Source organism: Typopeltis vanoorti, chromosome 1 (genome assembly GCF_054136105.1).
Source record: "Typopeltis vanoorti isolate ZY-2024b chromosome 1, IOZ_Tvanoo_1.0, whole genome shotgun sequence".
NCBI classification, from domain to species: Eukaryota; Metazoa; Arthropoda; class Arachnida; order Uropygi; family Thelyphonidae; genus Typopeltis; species Typopeltis vanoorti.
In genome coordinates, this window is record NC_143549.1 from 127,705,402 (window position 1) to 127,733,094 (window position 27,693).

At 36.1% G+C, this 27,693-nt stretch overlaps 2 protein-coding genes across 2 annotated transcripts in view; one reads left to right on the forward strand and one right to left on the reverse strand.

Moving 5' to 3' along the window:
- LOC150110411 (macrophage mannose receptor 1-like) overlaps positions 1–27,693 on the reverse strand; it is a 240,588-nt gene that overhangs the window by 73,914 nt on the left and 138,981 nt on the right. The window lies entirely within an intron of this gene.
- LOC150110412 (macrophage mannose receptor 1-like) overlaps positions 1–27,693 on the forward strand; it is a 148,728-nt gene that overhangs the window by 65,179 nt on the left and 55,856 nt on the right. Inside the window, exons 14-22 of the mRNA XM_090396116.1 lie at positions 574–737; positions 4,066–4,165; positions 4,554–4,804; positions 5,111–5,285; positions 5,659–5,805; positions 7,005–7,112; positions 8,539–8,703; positions 8,972–9,046; positions 26,759–26,928. Coding sequence (XP_090252242.1) covers positions 574–737; positions 4,066–4,165; positions 4,554–4,804; positions 5,111–5,285; positions 5,659–5,805; positions 7,005–7,112; positions 8,539–8,703; positions 8,972–9,046; positions 26,759–26,928 — 1,355 coding nt within the window. The remainder of the gene's footprint in view (positions 1–573; positions 738–4,065; positions 4,166–4,553; positions 4,805–5,110; positions 5,286–5,658; positions 5,806–7,004; positions 7,113–8,538; positions 8,704–8,971; positions 9,047–26,758; positions 26,929–27,693) is intronic.

Consider the following 27,693-nt stretch of genomic DNA (forward strand, 5'->3'; position numbering starts at 1 on the left):
GGATGTGTGTTTGTGTGTTTCACTCAAGCTAGTGGATAATGGGGTAGCAACGCTATATTGAGGAATTATATAGAACAAGTTGGTTTCTAGTTGCCTTCCTTCTCCAGTAATATTGTAGGTCCATTGTGTCAACGGTTCGATTTGCACGTTGCTAGTCAAAAAAACATAGTTTCGGCAGGGAAGCTTCCACTTCCGTATGTGACCAGATAACTCACATTTGATTACAAAGAACTGATAATGGTTCTTTGCTTCAGAGACAGGTTTCGAACACAGATCTTTCTTACCAAAGAACTTCGTCTCTACCGGCTGAGCTACAAAGACCGCACATATTGAGATCTGAGAAAACAATTTTTGAAAGGTTGCTAATGTTATTGTTTTTTCTCACATCAAAAATAATACTTTAGTTAATTTTTACAACACTCTGACCACATATATTTCACATTTTTTGTATCAGTTAACTAAATTACATTTTGAAGTGTTTCAGATGCTTAAAATAACGTTGTTAACCACACGTATATATCGAAGATTTCTGTCTAATTTTGTGGTTACTGTTACAATCCTCTTTTTTTCTAGATTTTCTCAACATTCTGATCATTGACTACCAAATGAGCATGTGGATAGGTTTCCCAACTAACTTGACATCGAGATACGATTTATTCTGGGCAGATAATTCTCCCATAGACTTCTTAAACTGGGAGCCGAATCAGCGATCTCGACTTTACCAAGATTTAAAACCGGTGAGAAAGAAATAGACTTTTTAAAATGCGCATTGCAATTAGCTAATTAATATTTATGATGCAAATAAACAAAAACATCAAACACTAAACCTTTATTTTCCTTCATAAACAAAGGGATGTCCTAGTCATTATGAAGTAGAATAATTTAGTGAAAATGTAATTACTTCATGAATATTTATTAAGAATAAAATATTACGTATTGCAATTTAAATAAAATACCATGTAATAAGTCCCAGGAAACGTTAAATTATAAGTGAATAAGGCAACAAGGCAATTATCTGTCCAGTCTGGTTAGCCGTATCGCATCAGGGCAATGTTATGGTAGTGAAACTGGAAGCAACAGTTGAGATCCTTGGAATTAATTTTACTGAATTATGATGGCAAGGGGATTAGTCAATGGATGTAGGATTATGGTAACTCGTAATCATGCCTTAATTAAGTATGTATATAATATCATAGCTGGAATGTTGCGACGTAAGGGAAGGGATAACGAAGTCAACAGATAAAGCAAGTGGAAGAGAAAAAGACGATATAAAATCATGAAGTGATTTCTTGGCTTCTGATGACAAAAGAGATGGAAAGTAATGATTTCAGAAACTGTCTTTGAGATTTTCTGATATGCCCAAGAAATGAGTATTATTAGAATATTTGGATAAGGAATATGGTTCAGGAATAAAGAATCCCTTACCCATATTTAGGAGATCAGTTATGTATTTAAAGACTGTAAGGTTCAAATAAGTTTCATCACTATCACTGTGGAATCTGCACCTGTTTTTAAGTTTAGAGAAGTTGTGTACGTGTGGTCAACATCGCTTGTGATTAAAGTATTTCCATTAAAATTCCCTGGCAGATGTTTGCGTTCAATAGACAGAAGACCACAGTAGATAAAGTTGCCAGTTTTCAAACATATGATTTCTATTTAATGCTACTAGAATTCCCAGGAAAAGAGTTTGTCAAAAGCTAAGAAAATATCAACAAAATAATAAATGAATAGTTAAGTCCCTTAGGGCAAAATGCGGAAAACCGTCGAAATACTTTGATCTCGATGTGCTGTTATTTCAAAAAGATTATCCAGAGATCTGATAGATATGATTCGAATTTTGCATAAATTGAGACGGGTCTAAAATATGGACGGATGGATCCATCTCCACAGGAACAAAGTTGAGGATTTTGGATGCAGCTGTTTTTCCAACAGCGATTTATGGATGTGAGACTGCTTTGGAGATGCGGTGTTGAAGAAGCCTTTTGAGGATATCATATGCTCAGAGGCAACAAACGGATGGCTGCTAGAAAAGATCGGTAGAACTTTAAGGCTCCTTAAAGACAGAAGAAAGTTGAAATACTTTGGAGACATTGAAAAAGGATTTCTGAAAAAAAAAGTAACAGAAGGTAAAGCTCCTGCGAAAAAGAGAAATGGGTAGACCGTCAATAAGATGGATGGAAGGTGTGTGTGTGTGTGTGTGTGTGTGTGTGTGTGTGTGTGTGTGTGTGTGTGTGTGTGTGTGTGTGTGTGTGTGTGTGTGTGTGTGTGTGTGTGAAATGACTGATCTTCAGAGAGTGACGCCTCTACAAAGGCATACAAGGGGACCACCTGGCGAGGACTGTTGTGTCGCATCACCGAGCATATGAATGACCATTCGATATCTGATGATGTCCAGCGAATGGATGGATAAATTGCATTATTATACAGCGCACTTTATGAAGGACGAATCCTTGAGTTGATGTGAATCAATTGATTCACTGATATGAATTCAATTCATATCAGTTGATGCTTGTATATTTAAAATTCGTTTAAAACCTTCCTGGTTGGCCAAGTGATTAGAGTATCCGTTCTCCAGCCAAGAGGCGGCTGGTTCGAATACCGTCTAAGGAAGCGATGTTTTGTAATTGTCCTACTACCATATGTACTGCTGTAACTTGTGTCCTCGCGCCTACGACTTTGGATGTCTTTGCGTCATAAAAATAAAACCAAACGTTTTTTTTTAAATTAAAATCATTAACACTATGCACCTGAGTCTTGCTTTGATTCACTCAAATGCATACCTTTAAACGTCAGAATACCAAATTGGTCTTATGGTTTCAATACTTCTATTTATACTTTCTTAATAAACAACTCCATGATTGATTGGAAAGAAACGCTAAATTAATGAAAACGCTGCCTAGAAACAGCTCAACAACATTTATAAATAGCAGTCGATATTTGGAACTTTAATTAGGGTTAATGGATGAATAATTTTTACGAGAACTCCCATAGAAATGTAATGAAAAGGAAAAAATAACGAACCCATCAAATACAATCAGAGTTAAAGGCGTTTTATAGACACCTTTACTAGGATAACACTTATAAATATAAAAATAAAAGGTTTTTCTAAAATTTTTCAATTAATACTAGAAGAACACAAAATTAACTCTAGAAAAATACGAGATGTTTAAATATTATCACCACGAAAGATTTGATCCTAGAAAGAAAAGTGTCAATGAGAACGTGAGTAGAGAACTGTATAAAGAGATATTTGCATGTGTGTTTGTGTATGTGATATCTTCTCATGAAATCTCTCAATAATAAGCAATAACTTCTACTAATTTTGAACCCCCAAATCATTGTAGAAATTTTTATTGTCCAACAAACCAGAATTATTACTCTCCTTATTAGTGAGTGGAGCGTGTTTCCAAGGGGAAAAAACCCCTCTTCCACCTTATAAGACTAGCTAACTCATCTTCAGTTGAAAAGCCCTGATAAAGGATCTTCACATCGCAGAAGAGGATTGGAATCCAGGACTTTCCAAATAAAGGACATCGTTGATACTAACTGATATGAACATAGAAAAGCTGTTAGATGAGCATGTACTGCTTGCTTCGTTGCATACGGCGAGCCTTAAATCTAGAATTCTGGAAATTTTGATCTACTCTACAGTCGGATTTACATGAAAAAGAAAGGAAAAGTGAAGCACAAGCGGTGTTCACTTTTTCCCTCGTGTCTGATTAGTACAGTCAGCACATAATAGGTGGAAATGACAGAAAGTTGGATTTGACCTTAAAGTTTTGATATGAATCGACTCTCCATGAACGTTGAGTTCTATTGCCTGAGTCCAGGAAAAAAAAATTGCAGTCGGAGAATGACCCCTGATAAATTATTGTTAAACATGATAAATTGTAGATGGTCTAGATGGAGGTTATAGAAAAGGGAATCTTTGCCTTGGAATAGCATTCTTGTTGAAATGCTAAATCATCCCACCAGAGGTATTACATTAAGTGAGGGTTAACATTTGTTCTTTAACTAGTGTTATACGTGACCGCTATGTTAATATCAATTCAAATTAACTTTCAGGAAAACTGCGTGGAAATGTTGCTGAGTGAAAGCTACCTTGGAAAGTGGAACCTTGACCCATGTACTGATAAAAAACCTTTTATCTGCCAGAGTTATAAAGGTAAGTAACTTTTGATACTAAGGAACAGTCGATAAGGTTATCCAGTAAATGAATGATTTCCAATCCTGCTACGACAGGGAGAAAGCATTCCGTGTTTTTAGAGGGGGGGGGGGAATGATTATTTTATGTGAAATGAATTCAATCACAAAGACTTTTATCCTTCTTAAATGGAATTAATTTCAGGCTTTTAATCTCTATTAGTACATTACTATTAGTACCTTAAGTGAGTTGAAGGGGTGATCAGATAATCTCTAGAAATTAAATACGAGAATTTTTACAGCAGTTTATAAACGAATTAAATGTCGTTGCTTACCGAGGCGTAATCATTCATCATGACACAGTGGAATGCGGGGGGAAACCATCATAAGAGTGTGTACTTATTTTCTAGCTACTCTCTCAAGCGAAGGCTACTACAACCGTACGTGCACCGATCAACAAGGTTGGACGCGCTTAGGATCATCTTGCTACCAACAGTTTACCCTTCCTGAACAGAAGAAAACGTGGTATAAAGCCGAGGAGTTTTGTCAGCAGTTCGGTGGTCATCTTCTCACTATTAGCGATGTCTTTGTCTCTACTTTCTTCACAGGTGATGTCCTTCCGAACATAATTGAGCCTGTATGGATTGGACTCAAGAGATATGTAAGTTCACCATCATCATCATCGTCTCTCTCTCTCTCTCTCTCTCTCTCTCTCTCTCTCTCTCTCTCTCTCTCTCTCTCTCTCTCATCTTCTTAAATTTAATGATTTCGTTTAGAAATGTTCTAAATTTGAATTTCATTCCAGAAGATTTTAGCTTATTTTCTTCTTATTTAGTCTGCATTATGTTATCAGAAACAGCATGTCCTTTGTGCTGAAATAATTTATATAAACGCGGTTAATTAAAATCGTACACGTTTCTGTGTAAGAATTTTTTTTAAAATCTTATTTCGTATTTGTTTTCTGTAGCATCGACAGAACTTTAAATGGGTATCTGGATGGCCTGTAACATACACCAACTGGGAGAAAGATGAACCATTGGAAAGGAACTTAAGAATCAACTGTGCAATAATGATAAACGATGGTTACTGGAAGACAAGTCACTGCTTGGAAACCAGACCGTTTATATGTGAAATATCCCAAGGTAGGTCTCTTTTGCTTACTTTAACGCATGTGATACCATCGTCACGACTGTCATGTTATCAATAACATTTCTGTAATTTAATATTCAGTGTGAAATATCAACATCAGATTGTTTAAATGGTTATCTTTAGGAAACATGTGAAACGGAATTTATTTTAGTTTGATATTGTTTGTGTAAAATACCCACACAGGAATTTCTTCTAGTAGCAGAGGATTTGTAGATGATGTCTGCAACTGCTATATCGCTATGGTAAGCAATGCTTGTATTATTATAATTATTATACCTGTTTACCATAGTGAAAAAATCTCCACCATGCACCTAATTTTTCATTCAAATTCTTTCGTACACTTTTTGATTTTACTTATTTTTACAGATGCTCCGGTAACTCTACCATTAGAAGCTGATCTTGTTTGTCAGTCTCAGTTGGGTTGGCACGACACAGGAGGAAGTTACTGTTATTCCGTCGAAACTAGAACTTTGGAACACTGGGTGCTTGCAAACAAGAAATGTTTATTTAAAGGTAAGTTTCATTTATGATTTTTGTATGCTAGATAGTGAAAACAGAGAGAGAGAGAGAGAGAGAGAGAGAGAGATGGAATTCGCAAAAAGCGGCTTGATTTAATGAATTTTAATATTAGTAGCATGGATGTTTTAATTTTATTTCACTTTTATATAAAAAAACCTTTAGAAATGTTGAGCAGTTTATTTCAATCGTAAAAAGACTGGGCTTTTATTGCAAGCATAAATGTTGTCGTTATTCGATATTCTGGCGAGACAACCGTATATGAACCAAGTCAATCATATTCGTTCAAGTTGTATTCGCGTTTGGGTGTTTTACTTGTTTTGCTTGTGTGAAGATCCAACTTGCTAACAAAAATGGGAAGAGATAAAATTGAATAACACAAGCATTCCAGACTGCAAACATTACATCTGGGAGAGTATTGTGATCTAAATAAAAATCCACGGAAATGACAATGCAGACATTTCAATATAGCAATGCAGCGCATGGCCTACGTGACAAGCTGTTAACCAAATTGAGATAAGTTTTTTAAGGAAACATCCCGCACTTTATCTCATGCAAATCATGCTTTTACGCAGATAGCTAAGTCGAACTTCAAAAATTATTTCTCACAGGCTTCACTCACCCACTCGAAAATATTCAGTGGAAATAAGATTCGGTTCTCCATCGTCAAGTTTAGCGGCTCTATATTATTGCAATTTTGTGTTGCCACACAACATCTCATGCTAACTCTCCTTCAGATTTTTCTCCCCGGGAACTTAGATTTTTCTTACGAAGAAATAGACAAATCAACCAGAAGAACACAAGCAGTTAATGGGTATAATATCCGGTGGCGTCATAGCTTTAAGTGTTTTACATAACTCTAAATAGCCAATAGCTCATTAGATAGCCTGGTTCTCGATCCAAATCTGGTATGGCTGAAAGTCCTGTTATTCCATAGAATTATAACTTTGAGAAGATGAAAGTGTTCAAACGCACTAAATTTAATTTTTCGTGAAAATTCAAATGAGAAAAAACAATAGAAAGACAGAAAGAAAATAAGGAGAATTATTTCTCTTAATATGCCGCTATTTATTTCGTTATTATTATTATTTTTAAATTCTCCTTTAAGCTAGGCGAAAGTTTCGTTGGGTTTCTTTCCAATCAATGAAAGTAGTTGTGGAATGATTAGTTATTTTTTTATCTGAAATGTATTCCAGGAGGAACACTTGCCAGCATCCACTCCGAAGCAGAATTAAAAAGCTTAACCATGCTTCTGAAGGGCTCAACAAATCCAGTCTGGATCGGGATGATAAGAAATCACGACGGTCAGTATTCTCTCATTAGTCAAATAATGATTCTATTTTCTTATACTCAATTTAATACATGATGTGGAAATCAGTAGATCTATTAACATTCCGAAAAGCGACTGCCTTTGGTTAGAATCAAGTCAATTCGCTCAAATAGTTTATTAAAACCATCCCAGATGTGGTGTGTGCGTGCGAACTCTTTATTGAATTTACCTCATCGAAAAAAAAAACAGTAGATGAATTCTTAAGCAAATCTATGAACGTAGAATTAAAAAGAATACACTGTATCAATCTGTAATTCGGTTAGATTTGGAGAAAAAGCCTTTCCGCTTTCCATTCAACAGTCTGATTCTCACCACAAGCATGGATCTCTTGTGAATGAGTAAATGCATTTAGTAAGAGGTCAATGATTTTCATCGACTAGTGGAAAACTACTTTACTTATTTCAGGTCTGAAGTGGCTTGAAGTATTTCCCTTTTAGTGTCTAGGGCAGAGTTTGCTGAATATAGAACCCTTAGTCCATTTAATAATGCTAACGTACTATAGACTAATAGACTGTTCTCGGTGAAATTCATATAAAATTATTTAAAAATGGTCCTTCCACTGTCGTAATGCATTTGTGGAAAATTTTGGTCTTTTTTATAATATCGAACAGAGTCCTGATCTGTTCTATTAAACATCTGTGGGACGAAATGGAGCGTCAGGTAAAATCAAGGTACTGAAGGTCCCCATAACAGTTCAGCATTTCATTACATGCCTCCAAATAAAACGTTCTAAAATTCTCATTGATCCCTATCGTACGCATCTGAAAAGTATATCCTGTAGAACAGCTGCAAAAGATGGTCCTCCTACTGTACTTCTTATTAAGGTTGGCGCCGTAGCTGTTTGCACCTCACACTATGGTGCCCGTTGACTTCTTTCCAAGCAATGTGCTTCACAGCGTATAGAATATAAGTTACTCTGAAGTACGCTGTTCCTGCAATGTTTCTTTTGATAATTATCAATGAATTTATGTTTATTTTTTAATATTTTATATTTTTTTTATCCGAATGAAACCTTCTATCTGCATTGAAGGTTGTCACCTTTTAGTGTGACAACTACAAAAAAAAAAGTGCTGTGCATATAGCATACAGATCCAAAGTTTCGGATGTGTATGTTAATTTGGGATGTTTTTGTACTTTTTAGGTGTAGAATACATCTTTAAGGCTTATATCAGTTGATACGGAATCATTGTATACATATCAAACCGCTATTAGAACCTAAAGGATATTTTTGGATAATAGTCATAGAAAATATACGTAATATATCTCGGTTGTTGGAAGAGGGAACAGTAAAGACAAAGCATGAAGTCTTATAAACTGTCTACAAAAAGGGTATACAACGTAATAATGAAGATACATTCACCTTCATTAATTCTTTTTATCCTTGTTTCCTTCATCTGCAGGTGGTTTTATTTGGTCTGATCGCACTCCTGTGGAATTTGTCAATTGGAACGAGGGCGAACCCAGCAGTATCACCGAGCTGTGTGTGGAGATGCATTCTACTAATGCGACTTGGAATGATGTCAGTTGTTTTAATAAAAAAGGCTACATCTGCAAGACGTTGAAAGGTAAAAATATCACAACACGACATTCACGGTCTTTGACCGTATTATTTTATTGTTCAGTATTTCATATCGCTTATTAAATAAAAATTTTCTTACTTCAAGTGGATCGTGAAATATGGAAATTGATGATGGGTAACGCACCTAAAAAAATAAAACTATTTTCGATGAATTATACAGTATTCATTGAATTTATTAAAATGCAGTGTTATATTTTATAAGAACATTTTAGACTGAAACTAATAATGTATTTATTCCTCTTTTTTTTTTCAAGTTCCTGCAAGGAGTTGGCCATCAGAATCAGATACCGCTAATAAGTGTAGTGAAGTGCAGTATTTTCCATATGTTGGTAAGTAAGAGGAAAAGACATTGATGCTATTTTTCGAAGATTGCTGGTACATAATAATGACAAGCGACTTCACATACTTGAATTTGCGGAGGCTAAGTAATAATTATTTAAAGCTAGAATCATAACATTAATTATCGTCATGTACTAACAGTGAAAGGAATTCGTATTTGTACGTATTTAGAGGTTAGCACACATAAATTTAACATTGCGTGTGTAAATGAAATTTATTATTTTAAGTTTACACAACGAATAACCATAAGACTGACAATTTGCTTTTATAAAATGGAAATTGATAATTTACATAAAAATTATAAATAATTAGTAAATCATCACAGTATTTAGGTTCGTTTATAAAGTACTTTTAGTTACCGATGGCAATGTTTTAATTGGGTCATACAGGATCCCATTTTTGAGGTCACCTGGGGTGACATCATGTACGTTCACTCCTTTATCAGTCTCTGTGGTGGGTTTTAGTTAGGTTACATGATACTTCCTATCACGTGACAGTTTCACCATCGTTTCTAGTGTAGTTTTAATCGGGAGGGTTCCTCCCTTATCAAAAAGTAATTAAATCCCCCCCCCCCCAGACACACACACGACCTTAGTTGAACTGGTTTGTAAGCTATCAGTCTCTATGGTTGGTTGTAGTTAGGTCACATGATAGTTAAACTCATATTTTTCACTCCAAAGTAATCGATAGTTTTACTTTTTCCATTAATCAAAATGTAATTACCCCCCCCCTCTGAGGTCAAAGTTTGATGTCATGCATATGTGATGACTGTTTTCGTATCGGTTGAATTGATTTTGATTAATTGTCTACAGTTAGGTCACACACAGTCATGTGGTTTTCTTCAATGGGGAGAGAACCACGTGGCTATGTGTTTTTTTATAAATAAGAACCTCTGTCTAGTTTTTGAATTGTTTCTTGAAATCATTCAAGTATAAAGTACTTTCTTACTAACAGAGTATGTCTATATTTATCTATGTCAGAGTTAGATCTGGAAATATGTCTTGAATCACATTCAGCTACAATAGTTTTTGATGGTTCTGATGTATGGGATGTACTGAGATTCCAGCTTCACAAATGAACTGATGCCTGCAGGAGAATGGAGGAGGTGAATTTTCTCTTCCCTCCTGCACTATGAGAGTGGAAGGAGGTCTTGTTCGTTTTGTTAGAGGCGATAGAGTGATACAGTGTGATCCAGATGTAATATTAACGTTCACTGATAGTGCAAGTAGAATTTCCCAACATCTTCATGTTTTGAAAGCAAATGCTAACGTGTTTCGTCTTATGTGGGAGGTTCGTGCATACAATTTCAAGGATGTTTCTATGAAGATTGGTTTGGAATCTTCTTGTCTGACGGATGGACAGTTTTTGGAAGTGCTTTCCTCATTTATGAAACGTTGTTCTCCATTTTCGATGATAGAGGAATGTGGATTGTTTTGTAGTAAAGAAGGTGTAGAATGTACTTTACAGATGTAGAGTATCTTTTATGTAATGATTTCTCAACACAGTTATTTGCGTTTATTATCGTCTTCCATGTAAATATTTGCATACTAAAAATGTATTTATTCTACACCAGTGTTTGTCTATGTTTATTTTATGTTAAGATGCTTACTAATTTAAGGAAAATACAGGGTGGCCATAAAATAACTTTCCCTCTTTGGAGGCATCTGTAGCTAAAGCCAAGAAACGGAACGAGACCAAATTTTATATTAAGACTTTTGAAGGCATAGGGAGATGATTTACGTGAAAGGTAGACAAATTGGAATAATAACATTTCGACGGTGTAAGCCACAGCCTCGTCACTCATTCCAGCTGGATATGTGGTACGTTACCATGATAATTAGAATAATAATAATTAAACCACAACAACAACTTGTGTGAGACACAGAAATTAATGTAGTGATTGAACTCACAGGAAATAATGTTTTATTCATCAGAATCAGGGTCCTCTAGACCACATACACGATTTTCAATGTGCTGACCTTTCTTGTGTACAACAAATTGCATCCGGTGTGCGACATGCTCTACAACTGAGCGTAAGGAGTCGGATTGGATGTTCATAACAGCCCGTTTTATGTTTTCTTTCAAGACATGCAAGTTGGGAATGCCGCCACCATACACAACGGTTTTCAAATACCCCCACAGCCAAAAGTCACATGGAGTGATGTGCGGGGTCGAGGTGGCTATGGCGTCGGAAAGAATTGACTGATAACATTCTCATTACTGAAATGCTGGAGTAAAAGACGCTGTACTGAGAACTTAATGTGTGGCAATGCTCCATCCTGCATAAAAATTATTGAGTCCAAACATTGTCACTGCTGCAATCAAGGAATGACAAACTTTTCCAGCATTCGTCGATAAATCTCTCCAGTATTGGAGCAGGTTACAGGACCTGTAGGGGTAATACGCCCCAAAAAGTATGGTCCTATTATGAAATCAGCTGTGAAGTCACACCACACGGTTACTTTTGGAGAATGCAGTGGTACTTGCTGGATCGCTTGGGGATGTTCAGATGCCCAAATCATTCTGCAGTTGTGAGTATTGACCGACCCATTCAGATTAAAATGAGCATCAAACCCCACAATATTCTCCATAGCCAGTCATTGTCGACCTCCGTTCGGGAAAGAAACGTTAGCGCGAAGGTTATGCGCTTACCGTAATCTGCAGTAGTTACTACTCGGACACGACTGGATTTATACGGATAGAAGTGAAGCATTTTCCGTAAGATTTTCCAGACTACACCATAAGCCATATCAAGCTTGCGGGCTATGGCACGAGTGCTTGGACTAGTACCGGTCATTGTGTAATCGAACACAGCAGTAGCAACGTCTATTACTGTCTCTTCTTGCACTGCTTTCCGTCCTCTGCCAGGTCTAATTCCTAGTGATCCAGTTTCTTCAAACTTCTTAATCATATTTGTCAGTGCTACAACTGACATAGGACCTGTACTCAGGTTTACGAAGCCTTCTAAATTCCCGAAGGGCCACTACGGCATTGCACTGTTAATGGTAAAACAACTTAATAAATAAAGCACGCTGAGGCAAGGTAGGATGCATATTGAGCACAATTCGACAGTCATTCGAATAACTGCCTGAAAACGTTCCCAATCCCTTTTAAGTGTAATTGGTGGCCAGCTGTCACGTACGTACGTACAGTGAAATTTGCATAATCCTTTTTACCTGCGTTTACTGCAAAAACATGTGACTGCTTTCAGCTCTGCCAGCGCTAAAAGTTATTTTATGGCCACCCTGTATATTATGATTTTTAGAATTCGAGAGGGTTTGGAAGCATCTTTGCAAAGAACTCCTGGATATAGTATCAGAGATGTTAATCGATGGTTACAAGAGAAACCTACTTGTACATTACATAAATCAGTGAAACGTAGATTTAGACGATTGAAAACAAAAGCGGCTGGAATCTCACCAGTATCAGTGTGATTTGATGGATTCCAGTGCTATTACTATATTTGATAATGGTTTAAGTATTTATTAAGTATGATTCATTGATTTTCTCATAAAGGGTGGGTTCACTCTCTCAAAACCAAAGGAGGTTTAGAATTATCCAGAAGCTTGCTGGATGCATAGATCCTATACAGATACAGGTTGACAGAGGAAAAGAATTCTGGAATAAACATGTACGCGCCTTACTTGAAAAATGAGGGATTAATTTTTTCTTTTCTAAAGTTGACACCAAAGCATCGACAGTAGAAAGATTTTCTCGTAATTTACGAGGTCGCATGTAGCGTTAATTCACTTATAAAAATACATACACTTAAGAGGGTATAATTTATCTAAATATAGATCTATTGAGATGGCTCCTGAAGAAGTGAATCACGGGAAGGAAAGTAAAGTATACGAACAGTTATATAGTCAAAGTGAGGAACAGAACCCTGTACTGTTTAAGAAAGCTAACGTTGTGCGTATCTCAGAAAAAAAAATCTTATTGAACAAAGAATCCACACCTTTGTGGACCGAGGAAACCTTTGTCATCAAGAACGTTCTTTTTGCCAATCCTGTCACCTATCGACTCGAAGACACAAGCGGAAAAGAAATTTCTGGCCTTTTATTATGCCGATGAAATGCAAAAGCTAGCCAGATCTGAATTTTACGTTATTGACAAAGTGTTGAAACAAAGCTTTAGAAGTGATATTCCGGAGTGGTTAGTGAAATGGCGATCTTATCCAGACCCGAGTTGGGTTCGTGCAAGCGAAGTATTCCGTTTATAACAACTCTCTGTTATGTTTTGTCTCCTGTAAACTAGGTCGTTCTCCCTGAGGGTGATATAATTCCAAATCGAGACGGTACAGGTAAGAGCGTGCATTTTTTGGTAATTGGCATTATGTGTGTTTGGAAGATATAGTAACGATTCGTTTGGTGATATAGTTGTAACCTGAATGAGTATAAATCGATCCTCACCTGAAAAGAAGCAAGTATACAAGAGTGTTAAATTCGTGCTACCACATGAAAATTTCACTATACCTTCCGAGGACAGATATGGCTGCTGGTTATTCGATGCTGAAAACTTTCGAAGACGAGTATCTGCTTCCGAGAAACAGTTGGGAAAATCGTCTCGTGGCATATCTGACTTCAGATCTGAAGTATTTGGAAAAGCAGGGATGTGCGACTCCATGGACTCCGTAAATACCTACAGACACGACCTCGAAATACAGGATTTGTGAATGAAGCCTTATTGGATGTTATACGTCATGCTGTTTATCCTCATTTTAAGCGACACACAGAGAGATTCATTCATTTTGGTGATGGGGATGCGATTGTTCATTTAGTACTTGCCCGATCACGTGTAAATCTTGTAGAAGTGTTGGAAGCTTGGAACAACCATTTTTAACAGAGAGCGAAATGGGTTCGTGTTTCACTCTACAATTCGTCGAAGCGTGGTTAACAGATTGTATGAATATTTTCATCTTTTGGAAAAGGTTTTGATATCAGGGTATTCTACTGCATGTAACGGAATATGTAATCTTGCCTAGTATAGCTTCTATGGATATATTCCCAGAGAACAAAATAGGAAATTATTCTGTAAGACCACCACATGCTGTGATCTCTGTCCAGGTGAATGGATGATGGGTTTAGCTGAAATTCAAAACCTTGCTGTTTTTGATAATGTAGATGAGTCTGTCAATAAACTTGAAATTGCATATGAAACTAAAGGTAAATACCAGATTATTGGCTATTCAACTGATACATATCCTACAGTAGGGAGCGTAGACCAGCTGACAAGACAGCCGAACAATGCTTATCCTGATGATGATAAACCCTATGTGATATTTACTGTGATGGTAAAAAAAGAAAGGGAAGATGGAATGTTGTTATACATACCTTACATGGTTATCAGATTAATCTTTCCTCAGATCTAGCTCAGTTGTTGGGAGGTCCTGCAATTCCTTCTGGAGAGGCTTACACCGGTTGGAAAAGACCAGGAACAATCACGATGCCTAGTGCATTAACTGAACTTAAAAGTGCCTACAATATGCATTTTCAAATTAGTAAAGTAACGAGAATTATAAACATTGAGACAAAAAAGGTTTCTATTATGCCCGGATATTATCCTAGCCCCCCTCGATTTCTTGAATACTTTAGAAAAGCTCACAGCAATTATGTTTCAACAAAAAGAAGATGGGAAAGTTAAAATAATTATTCCCGATTACTAGTCTTCGATTTCGTAAAGCTGATCCAAGATTTGCTAAATTACTGGAGATAGACGTATCTCAAATCGGTCGTCCACTTTCTGGAGAAGTCAAAGGAAAGTACATAATTGACATAAGGAAGGGAGTTTATGGAATTGTTTGTTATTGCAATCTGGTGTCACCACATGTTGTAGGTGATGTGTATGAACCTTTGCTGAGAATAATTCCTGCTACTTATGATGGAAATAATATTATTTCTAAAATATACAAGATAGATAGATCACTTTCCAGTATCTACAAAAATTTTCAAATTGTAGAATTTAAGATCAGAACTTGGGGAAACTCTTTTTTTGTTTATGGAAATCGGTGACTAAACGCTACTTCAAAAAACGAGGATGAGCTATTTAGAATACTATAGGAATCAGGCAGGATTAGGAATAAACTGGAACATGATTAAGGGTCCTACTTTCCAATGTGGAGGGGGGGAAGGGTTAGGGGTTTGTTTAAAAGTCTGTTCAGGTTTGTGACCCCTTCTGTTAAACCAGCACCACACGTGCTCTTTCACAGCAAGCAATGAGAACAGGACAACAAATAATTAGAGATGTAGTGTCTGGTCAGAACATTCGTGAGTCAGCCAAACGCAGAGCTAGGAGGCGGGTGTAGATTTACTTAATCAGTCGAAGGAATTTTTGGAAAAACAACTGCGATCTGGTATAAAGGGACCCTGTAGAAAGAAGAAACATCTGTGTCGAAAAGAACGTCGAGAGAACACGTCCCGCAATATATTCAATTAAAAAACGTCTTCAGAGTGTGTGGGTTTATAGCTCGATATCTTTTGTGTGCCGCCAACTTATTCACATGAGAAGAGTTTGTATGCAGCACATCACCCCCTTTCGAGTGTCAAAACAGGTCCGTTAGAATGCTTTGTAAGTGCCAGAGAGCATTACCTGGATTTGTCGAAATCGGTTTGTATTTATACATTAAGATTGTGAATGCTGACGGTTCGTCTCTTTTGGAGAATACCAAAGTCGCTCCTACGAACTTATTTCTACACTCTTTATTTTCACAAGTGGATTTATTTTTAGGAGACACACTAATAAGTTCTAGTAATAACCGTTATGGATATCGTGCCTTTTTGGAAAGTTTATTGAACTATGGATCTAAAGCAAAGAGAACTCATATGGCTTGTGAAATGTTTTATAAGAATGATGTTCCCCTGATGTAAACTTTCTACGGAATGGCACAACGACTCCATCGTCTTAATTACAACAAAGACAAAAACTCGCGGAAAAAGCTCAAAAATAGAGATGACTGGACATAGGCATCTTGATTTGTTTAGCCAACCACGATATTTAATTCATCAAGTTAGCCTAAGCTAACGACTTATAAGGACAAAGCTGAATTTGCCTTGATTTCTGCTGAAGCTAAACCAAACTACAAAATTGTGTCTGTAGAGTCTAAGTTATATGTGCGAAAAGCTAAGATTTCACCTTCGATTCTACTAGCACATGCCAATGTTTTACAAAAAGCAACAGCGAAGTATCCCTTGGTATGTACAGAAGTCAAAATATTTTCAATAAACAAAGGACTTACGAGTGTTACTTGTGATCATTTATTTCTGGGAAAAATTCCAAGAAGAATAGTGTTAGGATTAGTTTTAATGCATTTAACAGGAGTTATTGTGAGAATCCATACTGTTTTCAGAATTTTGATTTGAGCATTTTATGCTTTCAACTCCACAGCACACAAATTCCTAGTTGTCCGTTCTCACTGCATTTCGACATGAACATTTATACGAGGGAATATTATTCACTAATCAATGCGATGAAGGAGACTTTTGAGAATCGCATATCATGCAGTTCATCTTACCCCAAGCAAACAGTCTGATTACGAAGCGTTTTCGCCTGTTCACGATGGTAATCTTTCATTGAGTATAAAATTTGCCAAACCCTTAACACAGAACGTCACTGTTATTCTATTGTCAGAGTTCAAAAGTTTGTTGGAGATCTCACACTACCATCACATTATTTTTGATTACTCGGTATAAAAAAGGAATATTTTAGGTTTGGAATAATTATTAACTTTAGATAATTTTACTAAAGGGATATCCGTCTTACAGAAAGATCATCTTCCTAAATACATAGATCATCTTTATAAAACATATATGTAAAATTCGACAGCCATTTGTAATAGAGATCAGTCTTATTTACCTGGGCATCACTGGGTAGTCATAAGCATCAAAGAGAAAAGCAAGGGATATTTTTCTGTTCTTTTGGAAGTAAGCCAGACAAGACGTTTCTTGAATTCTTCAACAGATTTTGTGAAAATGTGTCTTACAATGCCTCTCGGATTCAACCAAATAGTAGCAATTGTGGTTTTCATTGTATAATTTTTGTAAGTTACTGAGTAGAGGTTTACTGTGGATGAAATACCATGTCAGATCTATTCTACTTCTCAGTATTATAATGGTTTATTAGTGCTATCCATTTTAATATAATCTATTCATTATTGTCAAAATAAAAGACCATTAACTGATTATGTGTGTGTGTGTACCTAGTGGTTAGTTTTTAATAAACAAAGAAACATAATAAGACATCAGATATTTATTATAAACATACTGGACATACAATGTAGGTAATACTAATATATATATATATATATATGAAAGAATGATCATTAACTCGGTTAACATTCATATTTTTATATATTTTTATATTGTGTGATTGAGATATTCCTTATTTTGGGCAGACAGACAAATCTGTCGAATTGCATATGGAAGAACACATGACGGACATTACTTACAAGAGACAAAAAGCCAGTGCATTATCCAGTCATATCCTTTTCTCGACTAATCCTAATGATAAAAACCAAGGCACAGACTCTGCTGGGAAAAATCTACTAACATCTTCCATTGCAATAATGAATTGGAGAGAAAAATCGTGGAATCTAGAGAAATCATCTTCAATCCTGTTCATCTAAATAATAACTTGAGCTACAACCTCCCAGATTGTCATTCAGCTGTAATCATGTACTGGCGTTCACGAGATGCCACTAGCACGCACTTTTCCAATAATACAACTAACGCAAGAACAGCTTTAAATACAACCACAACGATTTAATATCAATTATATATAGAGCCTCTCTATGATGTTCATAGTTTATTTAAGTTTCAGTGTTTTAGTGTTTTTTCTTTTTTCTTTCTTTTATAATGTCACCTGATGAGGCTGTTACAAGCCGAAACTAGTCGTGTTTTTATATTAAAACCTTTTTACTTAAATCTCTGTTCTAGTCATTCAATTCTTTATAAATAAATAAATATATATATATATATATATATATATATATATATATATATATATTTATTTATTTATTTACATATGTATATATATATATATATATATATATATATATATTTATTTATTTATTTATTTACATATGTATATATATATATATATATATATATATATTTATTTATTTATTTATTTACATATGTATATATATGTACAGGGTGTCCTAAAATTTCACACAAGAAGTAATATTGATAGAAAACACAGGTTTTTAATTAAAAATTGTAATTACTTATTGATTCATAAAGTATACAGTATAGGGTTATGCATGGAATAGCATATCGGGTAAATGGCCTCCACGGCTTTGCTGGCACATACGCACTCTTTTGTCGAAATTTTCCATGACCGTTTTGCATAAATGTGGCTGAATATCGTTGATACAGCGCTCAATTTCCTCCTCCAAGGCGTGGGTGGTCGTGGGCTTGTTGGTATAAACCTTAGACTTCAAAAAACCTCAGAGTAAAAAGTCCAACGGCGTTAACTCACATGATCTGGGAGGCCAATTCTGATCACCAAAACGGGAAATTACACGACCAGGAAATGACTCATGCAGTAATTGAATTGTTTCCCGGGCTGGACGACATGTGGCACCGTCTTGTTGAAACCACATGTCGTCCACATCCATATCTTGCAATTTAGGCACAAAAAACTGGATTATCATGTCGCGATAGCGAGCACCATTAACTGTTATTGCCTTACCAGCCGCATTTTCGAAGCAGAATGTTCCGATGATGTCTCCAGCCCAAACTCCGCAGTGACACGTTGTGGATGCATTTGTTTCTCAATAATCACTCGTGGATTTTCTGAACCCCTAATGCGACAATTTTGTCGATTAACGAAGCCATCAAGATGAAAATGAGCCTCATCGCTGAAGATGATTTTGTTCGAAAAATAAGCATTCACTTGTTGTTGTTCCATAATCCATTTAACGAACTCTCTTCGCTGTGTGTGGTCAGTAGGCTTCAGTTCTTGAGTCAATTGAATTTTGTAAGCATAAAGATGCAAATCTTTCGTGAGAATACGCTGTAGAGAACTTCTCGAAATGCCCAATTCAAGACCACGGTGCCGAATTGATGTTCTTGGACTCTCAGCAACACTCTCACGAACTGCTTGGATGTTTTCTGTTGAACGACTTGTTGAAGGACGGCCAGAGTGTATAAGATCACTAATTGATCCAGTTTCCTTGAATTTTTTAATTAATCTTTTCACAGTTGATGAAGTTAAATCACTATTCCGACCATATTTTGTACGAAAATTGCGAATTGTAGCTGCCAAACCTTCATTATTTTTAAAATATTGCTCAACAATGAAAATGCGTTGGTCTTTCGTGTAGCGCTCCATTTTTAATAACCTTGAACTGTCAGCTGTCACGCCGTCTTTTTTCTCGTTGGCAACACTTTACCGCACAAATGGCGCTAAATTTAAATCTTCCGTGAATTTTGGGACACCCCGTATATATATATATATATATATTTTTTTTTTTTTTTTTTTTTTTTTTTCAGAAATCATTTTTACTCGGTTGGAATATTATGAAAAAAGCTTTAATGACTGATACCGAGAGAAAAAGATGACAAGGTATATTTGAAAAGATACTATTAGTTTACTAGTTTCGTTGAATTGATCAACATCTTCAGGTATCACAATCAAAGAAATATATAAAGAATTACAGAGACTTAAAATTATAATAACAGAACAAGTGCAAAAAGAGAGCAGCGTGTTTGAAAACAAAAAGCGAGCTTGAGTTCCAAACAAACGTATACCACGCGCTGTCGCGAGTGCGTCAATATTGAACAGAGGCAACGTGTGCGTCACAGAGATTGAAACTTAGGCTGTTGTTGATATGAGAAGAATCTAGAGAAATTTCTGTAGATTCGGCAATCTTTCTTTCGAGTTCATCATAGCACACATGGATGTTAGAAGTTTGAGTCCAGTTCACAATGTATTGGTGGCCTTCGTCTGAGTTAACTGAAAAGAGAAGGTGGCTAGAGAGAACGCTAGCTCGCTCTAGTCCTGTTATAGGAGATATCTCTACGGTGTTCTTCCGAACATAGAAGGATGGATTTAGCAGTCTGGCCATAGCATAGTTTTCAACAATCACATACAATCTTGTATACTCCTGGAAACTTAGTTAGAAGATGTTTCTCTTTGTGTTTACTAAGTATTGAACGAAGTTTTGGGAGCGTTGTGAAGCAAGTTTTGAAGTTAAACGTCTTGAGAATTTTTGCCATTTTTACTTACAAAAGAAAAAGATATTGAAAATGAACTCCTTTTTTTTAAAAAAACTTTTATTAATAATAGTTTCTCCTCTAAGAAAATTGACAAATTTCTTTCCCCAATCACTCAACTACTTCTGAAGATCCCTTTTCCAGCAGAGCCTTTATTTCTTTTCCTTGCATCAGCACTCTTTCACCAAAACTGGCACAAATACTTTGGTGGTGTGATGATTACGCACCCCGAAGGATGCGGAATAATGACATTTTCACTATGCCTGTGATTCTTGCAGCTTCCCGTGCACGGCTTACACCACTTGTTGATTGTGCCGCTAGGGCATTCATTTGCGTTATCACAACGCTGGTTACGGGCTTTGGATAACACTGGTCTGCATTTTCGAGGACGATCAGACAAATTTCCAGTTTTCTCGAAAAGTCTTATTAGAGATTGTATTCCGGCAGGAGTGATAGGATCTCCACCTTTCTTCATTCTTTTCTGTATTTGAAACTTTCGTAAAACGTCCGCTACCGATTGCCCACTTACTTAAAACAACTTCACTAACAATATCTTATCCACCAAAGTAAACATCACAGCAATAAATGTTTCTTTTCACAAAAACAATTCTGTTCACCCCAATGCCTGGGAATTCGCACGCATTTATTACGAGCTGTCAGCACTACACCCTTCGTTTTATAGAACTCTCATCTGTACGTATTTGCAAATGATGCATGTGGTAGAGCGCCCTCTATTGGCGAAAAATTGACGTAAAGTTTTTCTAGTTATATATATATATATATATATATATATATATATATATATATATATATATATATATATATATATATATATATATATATATATATATATATATATATATATATATATATATATATATATATATATATATGTGTGTGTGTTATATTGGATATTCAGTCTGTATCTTCTCGAATGCTGTGTGGAGGCTTCTCCGATTGCAGGAGGGTTTGGATCTATTTCTTCCATAGTGATGCATTCCATCTTGGGTAAATATATGTGTACTATTATGCATGAATGAACGTGTGCAGGTGAAAGGTAATTACCAAATGCCATGCCCAAGGCGGAATCAAAATCCCAGCCTTTTGCTAGAGAACTGATATTTTAAACACTTGCAACTAGGTTGCGGAATGCAAACCCCCTTTTTTCAGAGAGAAAAACTCTACTCATTCGTGCAAGAGATTTACTAACTCGGAATTTGTCAAAGAAAGGCTTATAAACAGTTTCCCCCTACTCGGCAGGAGTGAATTCAGATTAGAATTCTTGCTGCCTAGTTCTATGGATGCAAACGTTATTTATTCTGGGCTACACTGGCTACAGAACAAAGCTGATAGAGAAATACCCAAAGGATATTATGGCACTACATCCTGCCTACGTCAACCGAGTTGCAAAAATTCAAACTTGACTTAGATGTTTGCACTTTCCGCAATACAAGTGGAAGACCTAATCACGCATATTTGACTTGCCCTGTGAATACATCTATTATCAGATATACCGTGGACACCTCTACTAATTATGGTCACGCACACAACCTAGAACATGACCTGAACTACTCCAAACAGACAGAAAGAGACGCAGGATATGAAACTAATTGTAAATTCGTCATATACAGTTTCCACGTAAAATGTACAAAAAAGAGAGAGATCATCCATCACTCATTCGGTATGGTGAAGATCCAGTCAATAAATTTATATGAAATATGAAAAAAATTAGCCAAAACACTAAACAAGAAGAGCGCAAAATTATATAGTGTTCAAATCAATTTAACTTAAGGATATAAGAGCTGGGTTAGAAAACGGGAGGCCACAAACATGAGTAATGAGAGAAATGAGGGAAATTAATGGATGGCAATAATGGCAGAAACTGAAACTAACAGAACTGTTATCAGTAGGAACGTGGAATGTGCGGACCTCTGGATGTCAGGAAAATTAGAACTACTTCGTGAGGAAATGAAAAGATATCGGTGGGATATACTAGGATTGGCAGAGATGAGATGGACCTCATCTGGAGAGATTAATGGATGCGAAGTAATATGGTCAGGACATGACATCATGCACGAAGCAGGAGTTGGCTTCCTTCTTGGGAAAAGAGCTCGAGAGGCACTGTTAGGCTACAAACCAGTCAATTAACGAATCATAGTAGCAAAATTTCAGTCAAAACCATTCAACATATCAAAAGCCCAGATATATGCACCCACATCTGACAGCACAGATGAGGATATTGTCCTATTCTACAAAGATCTGACAGAGACAATAGAAACAATACCAAAGCAAGATGTACTAATTATTGAAGAAGATTGGAATGGCAAAGTTAGAATAGATAATGATGGTTGGGAAAGAGTCATGGGAAAATATGGTTTCTGAGGAAGAAATGAACGAGGTGAGAAATTGTTAGAATTTGCTGTGGACCATGAGATGATGATAACACAAGATTCCAACAAAAGGAGTGTAGAAAATGGACTTGGCGATCAAATGATGGGAAAACCCAAAACATGATTGATATGATTATGATTAAAAGAAGATGGATAACATCAGTACAGCAATGTCAAACTTTTCAAGGAGCGGAATATAGACTCGGACCATAGTTTAGTGATTGCAAACATCAAGTTGAATTTAAAAAAGAAATATAAACCCCAATATCGGAATATAAGAGATACAGCACGAATAAGTGAAGCAGAAATAGGAAGAAGGTACAGAACAGTGTTAGAAGAGAAACATTAAAGTGTGGAGAAAGAAAGAAACTCGAATTTTAAAATGAAAAGAGTAATGAAGGCGATAGAAGATGCAGTTGAAGGAACAGTACCAGAAGAAGAGAAGTTCAAGAAGAAATGTACTACACAAGAAACACGAAGTTAGTACAGGAGAAAAGAATGTTGAAGATAAGAAGGGATACATCAGAAAAATAGAAGAGCAATATATAAGAAAGTGTAATGAGGTGAAAAAAGCAGTCAGAATGGATAATCAGAAGCCCAATGCAACAATATAGAACAGTACTATGGAGAGCATAAAACAAAGGAGGTACACAAAATGATCAGAACCATTAATAGAAAGTGGCAACCAAAACAGACCACAATTAAAGATGAAAAAGGCAAAGTATTGATGAATAAAGAAAAAATTGTACAGCGGCGGACAAGATAATGTAGTGAGTTATATGAAGAAAAACTAGATTCAAATAGCGTTGGGAAGCTGATTGAAGAATTGAAGCAGATATCACCATCAGGTAATGAGCATGATATGGACATTTTAAGAGGAGAGGTAGAAAAAGCAGTAGGACGGCTAAAACACAACAAGAGTCCTGGTAACGATAACATTACTGGAGAAATTATTAAATATGGTGGTGAAAGTATGGTTACAGAAATGCACCAACTACGTAATATGGTATGGAAAGAAGGGAAAATGCCAGAGGAGTGGGTGAAATCAATATTAGTAACATTATACAAGAAAGCAAATAAGCTAGAATGTAAAAATTATAGAACAATTGCCTTGATAGGTCACCTTGGTAAAGTGATGATGATCATATTGACAGAAAGATTGAGAACACAATTGGAAGGATATACCTTGCAGATGAGCAAATAGGATTTAGGAAGGATAGAACTACAATTCAACAGATTTTGACAACGAGGTTAATAGCAGAGAAAGCTAGGAGAAAAAACAAAAACATACATACTTGCTTTGTTGATTTTCAGAAAGCATTTGACAGTATTGACCAGAAAGTGACATTAGCAGTTCTGGAATCCTATGGAATTGATAAAAAACTAATAGCTATATTAAAAGATGTTTATCAGAATGCAGTTTCAACAGTTAGAATAGGTGATCATTTGGGGAAATGGTTTAAAAAAGCAGAGGTACTAGATAGGGAGATCCAATATCACCAACCATTTTCATCGCACATTTAGAAAGAACAATGGACAAATTGAAGGAAGATGCCAAAGGAATATCTTTACGGGGAATGAGAATTAACAATCTGAGATTTGCAGATGACATTGTTATTATTGAAGAAGACGAAAGAGAACTACAAAAAACACTGAAACTGTTAAATGAGGAAGGGAAGAAATTTGGACGTGTTATGAACTTGGAAAAAAACAAAGACAATGGTATTTGGTGAGAAGAACATGAAAAAAAAGATACAAGTTGATGGAACTGATATAGAAAATGTAGAACCATTCACAGATTTGGGAAGTAAACTGACATATGACTTAGACTGTAAAAGAGAAATAAAGACCAGGATTTCAAAGGGAAGAACAAATCTGAAGCCATGGATAACATCTGGAAAAGTAAAGTGATCAGTCTGCAAACAAAACTAAGATTGCTGGAAACATGCATCTTCAGCAGTGTACTGTACGGATCTGAAACGTGGGTAATAAATAAGGAATCAAGAAAAAGAATTTTGGTATTTGAAAGAACTTGTTACAGGAAGATTCTAGGAATAGGGTACAGAAAATCACCAATGAAGAGCTCTATCCGAAGATACAACAAAAACAGAATCTAATGCAGAAAATTATAAAACGGAAGCTGCAATTATTTGGACACATCTGTAGAATGAGTGAGGACTGGAAGATAAAGACATTTATGTTGGTTATTTTGGATGGTTTAAACAGAAGAGGTAGACCATACAGAGAATGGATAGACGATATAAAAGACTGATGTGGAATGGGAGTACAAAAACTGCGATACTGTGCACTGGACAAAGAAAGGTGGACGAAGATGGTGACACAGGCATCAGACATCAACGGGCAGTGAGTCCATGGTTCGTGATGATAATTAAAGGCAGAATCATATTAAAACGAGAGTATTAGGGAAGAAGGAGCTTGACATTGTTACTATTATGGAATGTGAGTGCAGAGCTCATGTGGTATGGTCACTTAAACAAAATGGAGATGAAAGGATAGCAAACTTAAACGTTAGGAAAAGGCCGCTAAGGAAATCAAGATCAAGCAGATACCTTAGAAGACCGAAATTTAAGATTCGACTATATTAGAATCATGATAAGGTAACAAATTTACTAGGAGTTAATTATGTAAAATAAAGTGTGTAAATCAATCTAAAATAAACTATAATTCATGTAACGATATAATAATATTCTGCACATCTGTTGAGCTCATGCATTAGGAATTTAATAATGATAATAATGCTATATCTCGAAATACACTACACCACTTTGTATACTACCTATTGCAAGATTCACCAAGCAACAGACAGTTTCATTGTTTCAATATCTCACAGTTATCAAACTTTTTCAGAGATATCGACAAATGTTCAGATAAAACCTGTTCTAGTTCGCCTGTATGTACAGGCTGCGTTTAAAATTTGTATAGCTTGTCTGTACAGGCTGCGTCACCAATTAATTTCTCCATATATGTTTATCTTGTCAGAATTACCTTTGTCACATTTTAAAATTTCATTTCCATGCGAGTTACTTCTTTGACGTTTTATACGATGGTTGGTTTCTAGAGCAGCTGTTACCTTCCAGAGATGCAACATTACTATATACATACAGGGTGTTCGGGATAAATTTGACATATTTATAATTAATTATATTTTTCCGTAAGTTACATGTATTAACACACACTTCTCTTCATTTAAAAGTTTGGACCCTTCTTCATTCATATACAAGATGTCAGAAAGGATGGATAGCTGGAACCCACCTGAATCATGGAAGAGAATAACTTGTATCATGATGATTCGTGCCCGCCATCAAAATAAGGATATTACGACTGCTGCCCAATGCTTCCTGAATACAGTAAAAACAATCAGGCATGAACTAGAGACTTGCAATGGTGACTACGAGGATGTAGCAAGAAGAAAGATCCCTAGCAGACGATCTGATTGCGTTCGTACAGCAGAATTCCTCGCAAATCTGCAGGAACAGGTGTTGAAGAACCCTGGCATTGGAATTCGGGCTTTGTTCGTGGAGTTGCTAACTGTAGTCAAGCCCTGGATAACAAGGGTAGCCAATGGTAGGCCGTATGTATGGCAGCAGGATTCGGCCCCTTGCCACACCTCTGGGAAAAGTCAAAAATGGTTGTCTGAAAATTTCTACGACTTCACCACTCCAAATGTTTGGCCTCCAAACTCCCCAGACCTTAACCCCATGGATTATTTTGTATGGGGCGCAGTTGAAAAAGACACCAATCGCACTTCCAGTAATACAAAAGCCCAGTTAATGGATAAAATTAAAACAGTTTTTGCGGCCCTTCCCAGGGAGACTGTAGCATCAGCTTGTTCGAGGTTCCGAAGCAGAATTGAAGCTGTGATCGATGCTAATGGTGGTTATTTTGAGTAAATCTTGTTGATAGTATTGTAATTAACTCTGCCTGTAATGTTTTTTTGTCAATTCATTAAATTTAATAGATACAAAGAAGATTTTCTTTTTCCTTACGAAACTGTCAAATTTATCCCGAACATCCTGTATAGGTATATATATATTTTTCCTGTATTTATTAAATATAACTTTAATCTATTCATTTACAGTTCATATGTGTAGTTCGGATAACCCTCAGTGGTTCTTCTTCAACGGTTACAGTTACGGCATCATGTGGGCAAATCTTACTTGGCATCGTGCTAAAGAACATTGCGAGGAGCACAACTCCACCATTGCATCAATCCACTCTGCAAAGGAGTGGCGTTTCCTGTCGCGAGTGGTATGTATTCATTTATGTAATCAATCTTTCAAGTAATATTTATTAAATAGCAACTTTAATTACTTTTTTCTAGTAATACAGTTTTCACATATAAAATGGCATTTTACTGAAACACATAGCAGAAATATTGAAAAGTAAACACAAAGGATATCTTACAGAAGCTGCAGACATCAAAGAAAGATGGAAAGAGTATACAGAAGCCCTTTACAGAAAGGAGTCCAAATTAATTGAGAAATCTGAAGAACAGGATTACAGACAGGAGCCAGTCCCACTGGAGAGTGAAGTGAGGTGAACACTGCAACAGCTATCCAGTAAGAAAGCACCAGGAGGAGATGGAATACCCATTGAACTGCTGAAAGCGCTGGTAGAAGAGGCAATTAAAATTTTAACAGCTCTTTGTCAGCGAATCTGAATCCCAACTAAATTGCCCAGGGAATGGAAAAAATCAGTTTATATACCTTTATTGAAGAAAGGCGTTGCACGAGAGTGCGAAAATTACAGAAGTATCGCATTGATTTCTCATGCAAGTAAAGTCTTATTAAGATCATTCAGAAAAGACTGGAGCCATTCATGAAGAGAGAAATGCCAGATGAACAGGCAAGATTTCGAAAAGGCAGAGGAACAAGAAATCAAATCGCCAATGTGAGATGGATAATAGAAAGAGCTCAGGAATATCACAAGAATGTCTACCTTTGTTTCCTTGACTATAGCAAGGCTTTTGACTCTGTAGATCATGTGAAACTGTGGAATGTGATAAGAACAATG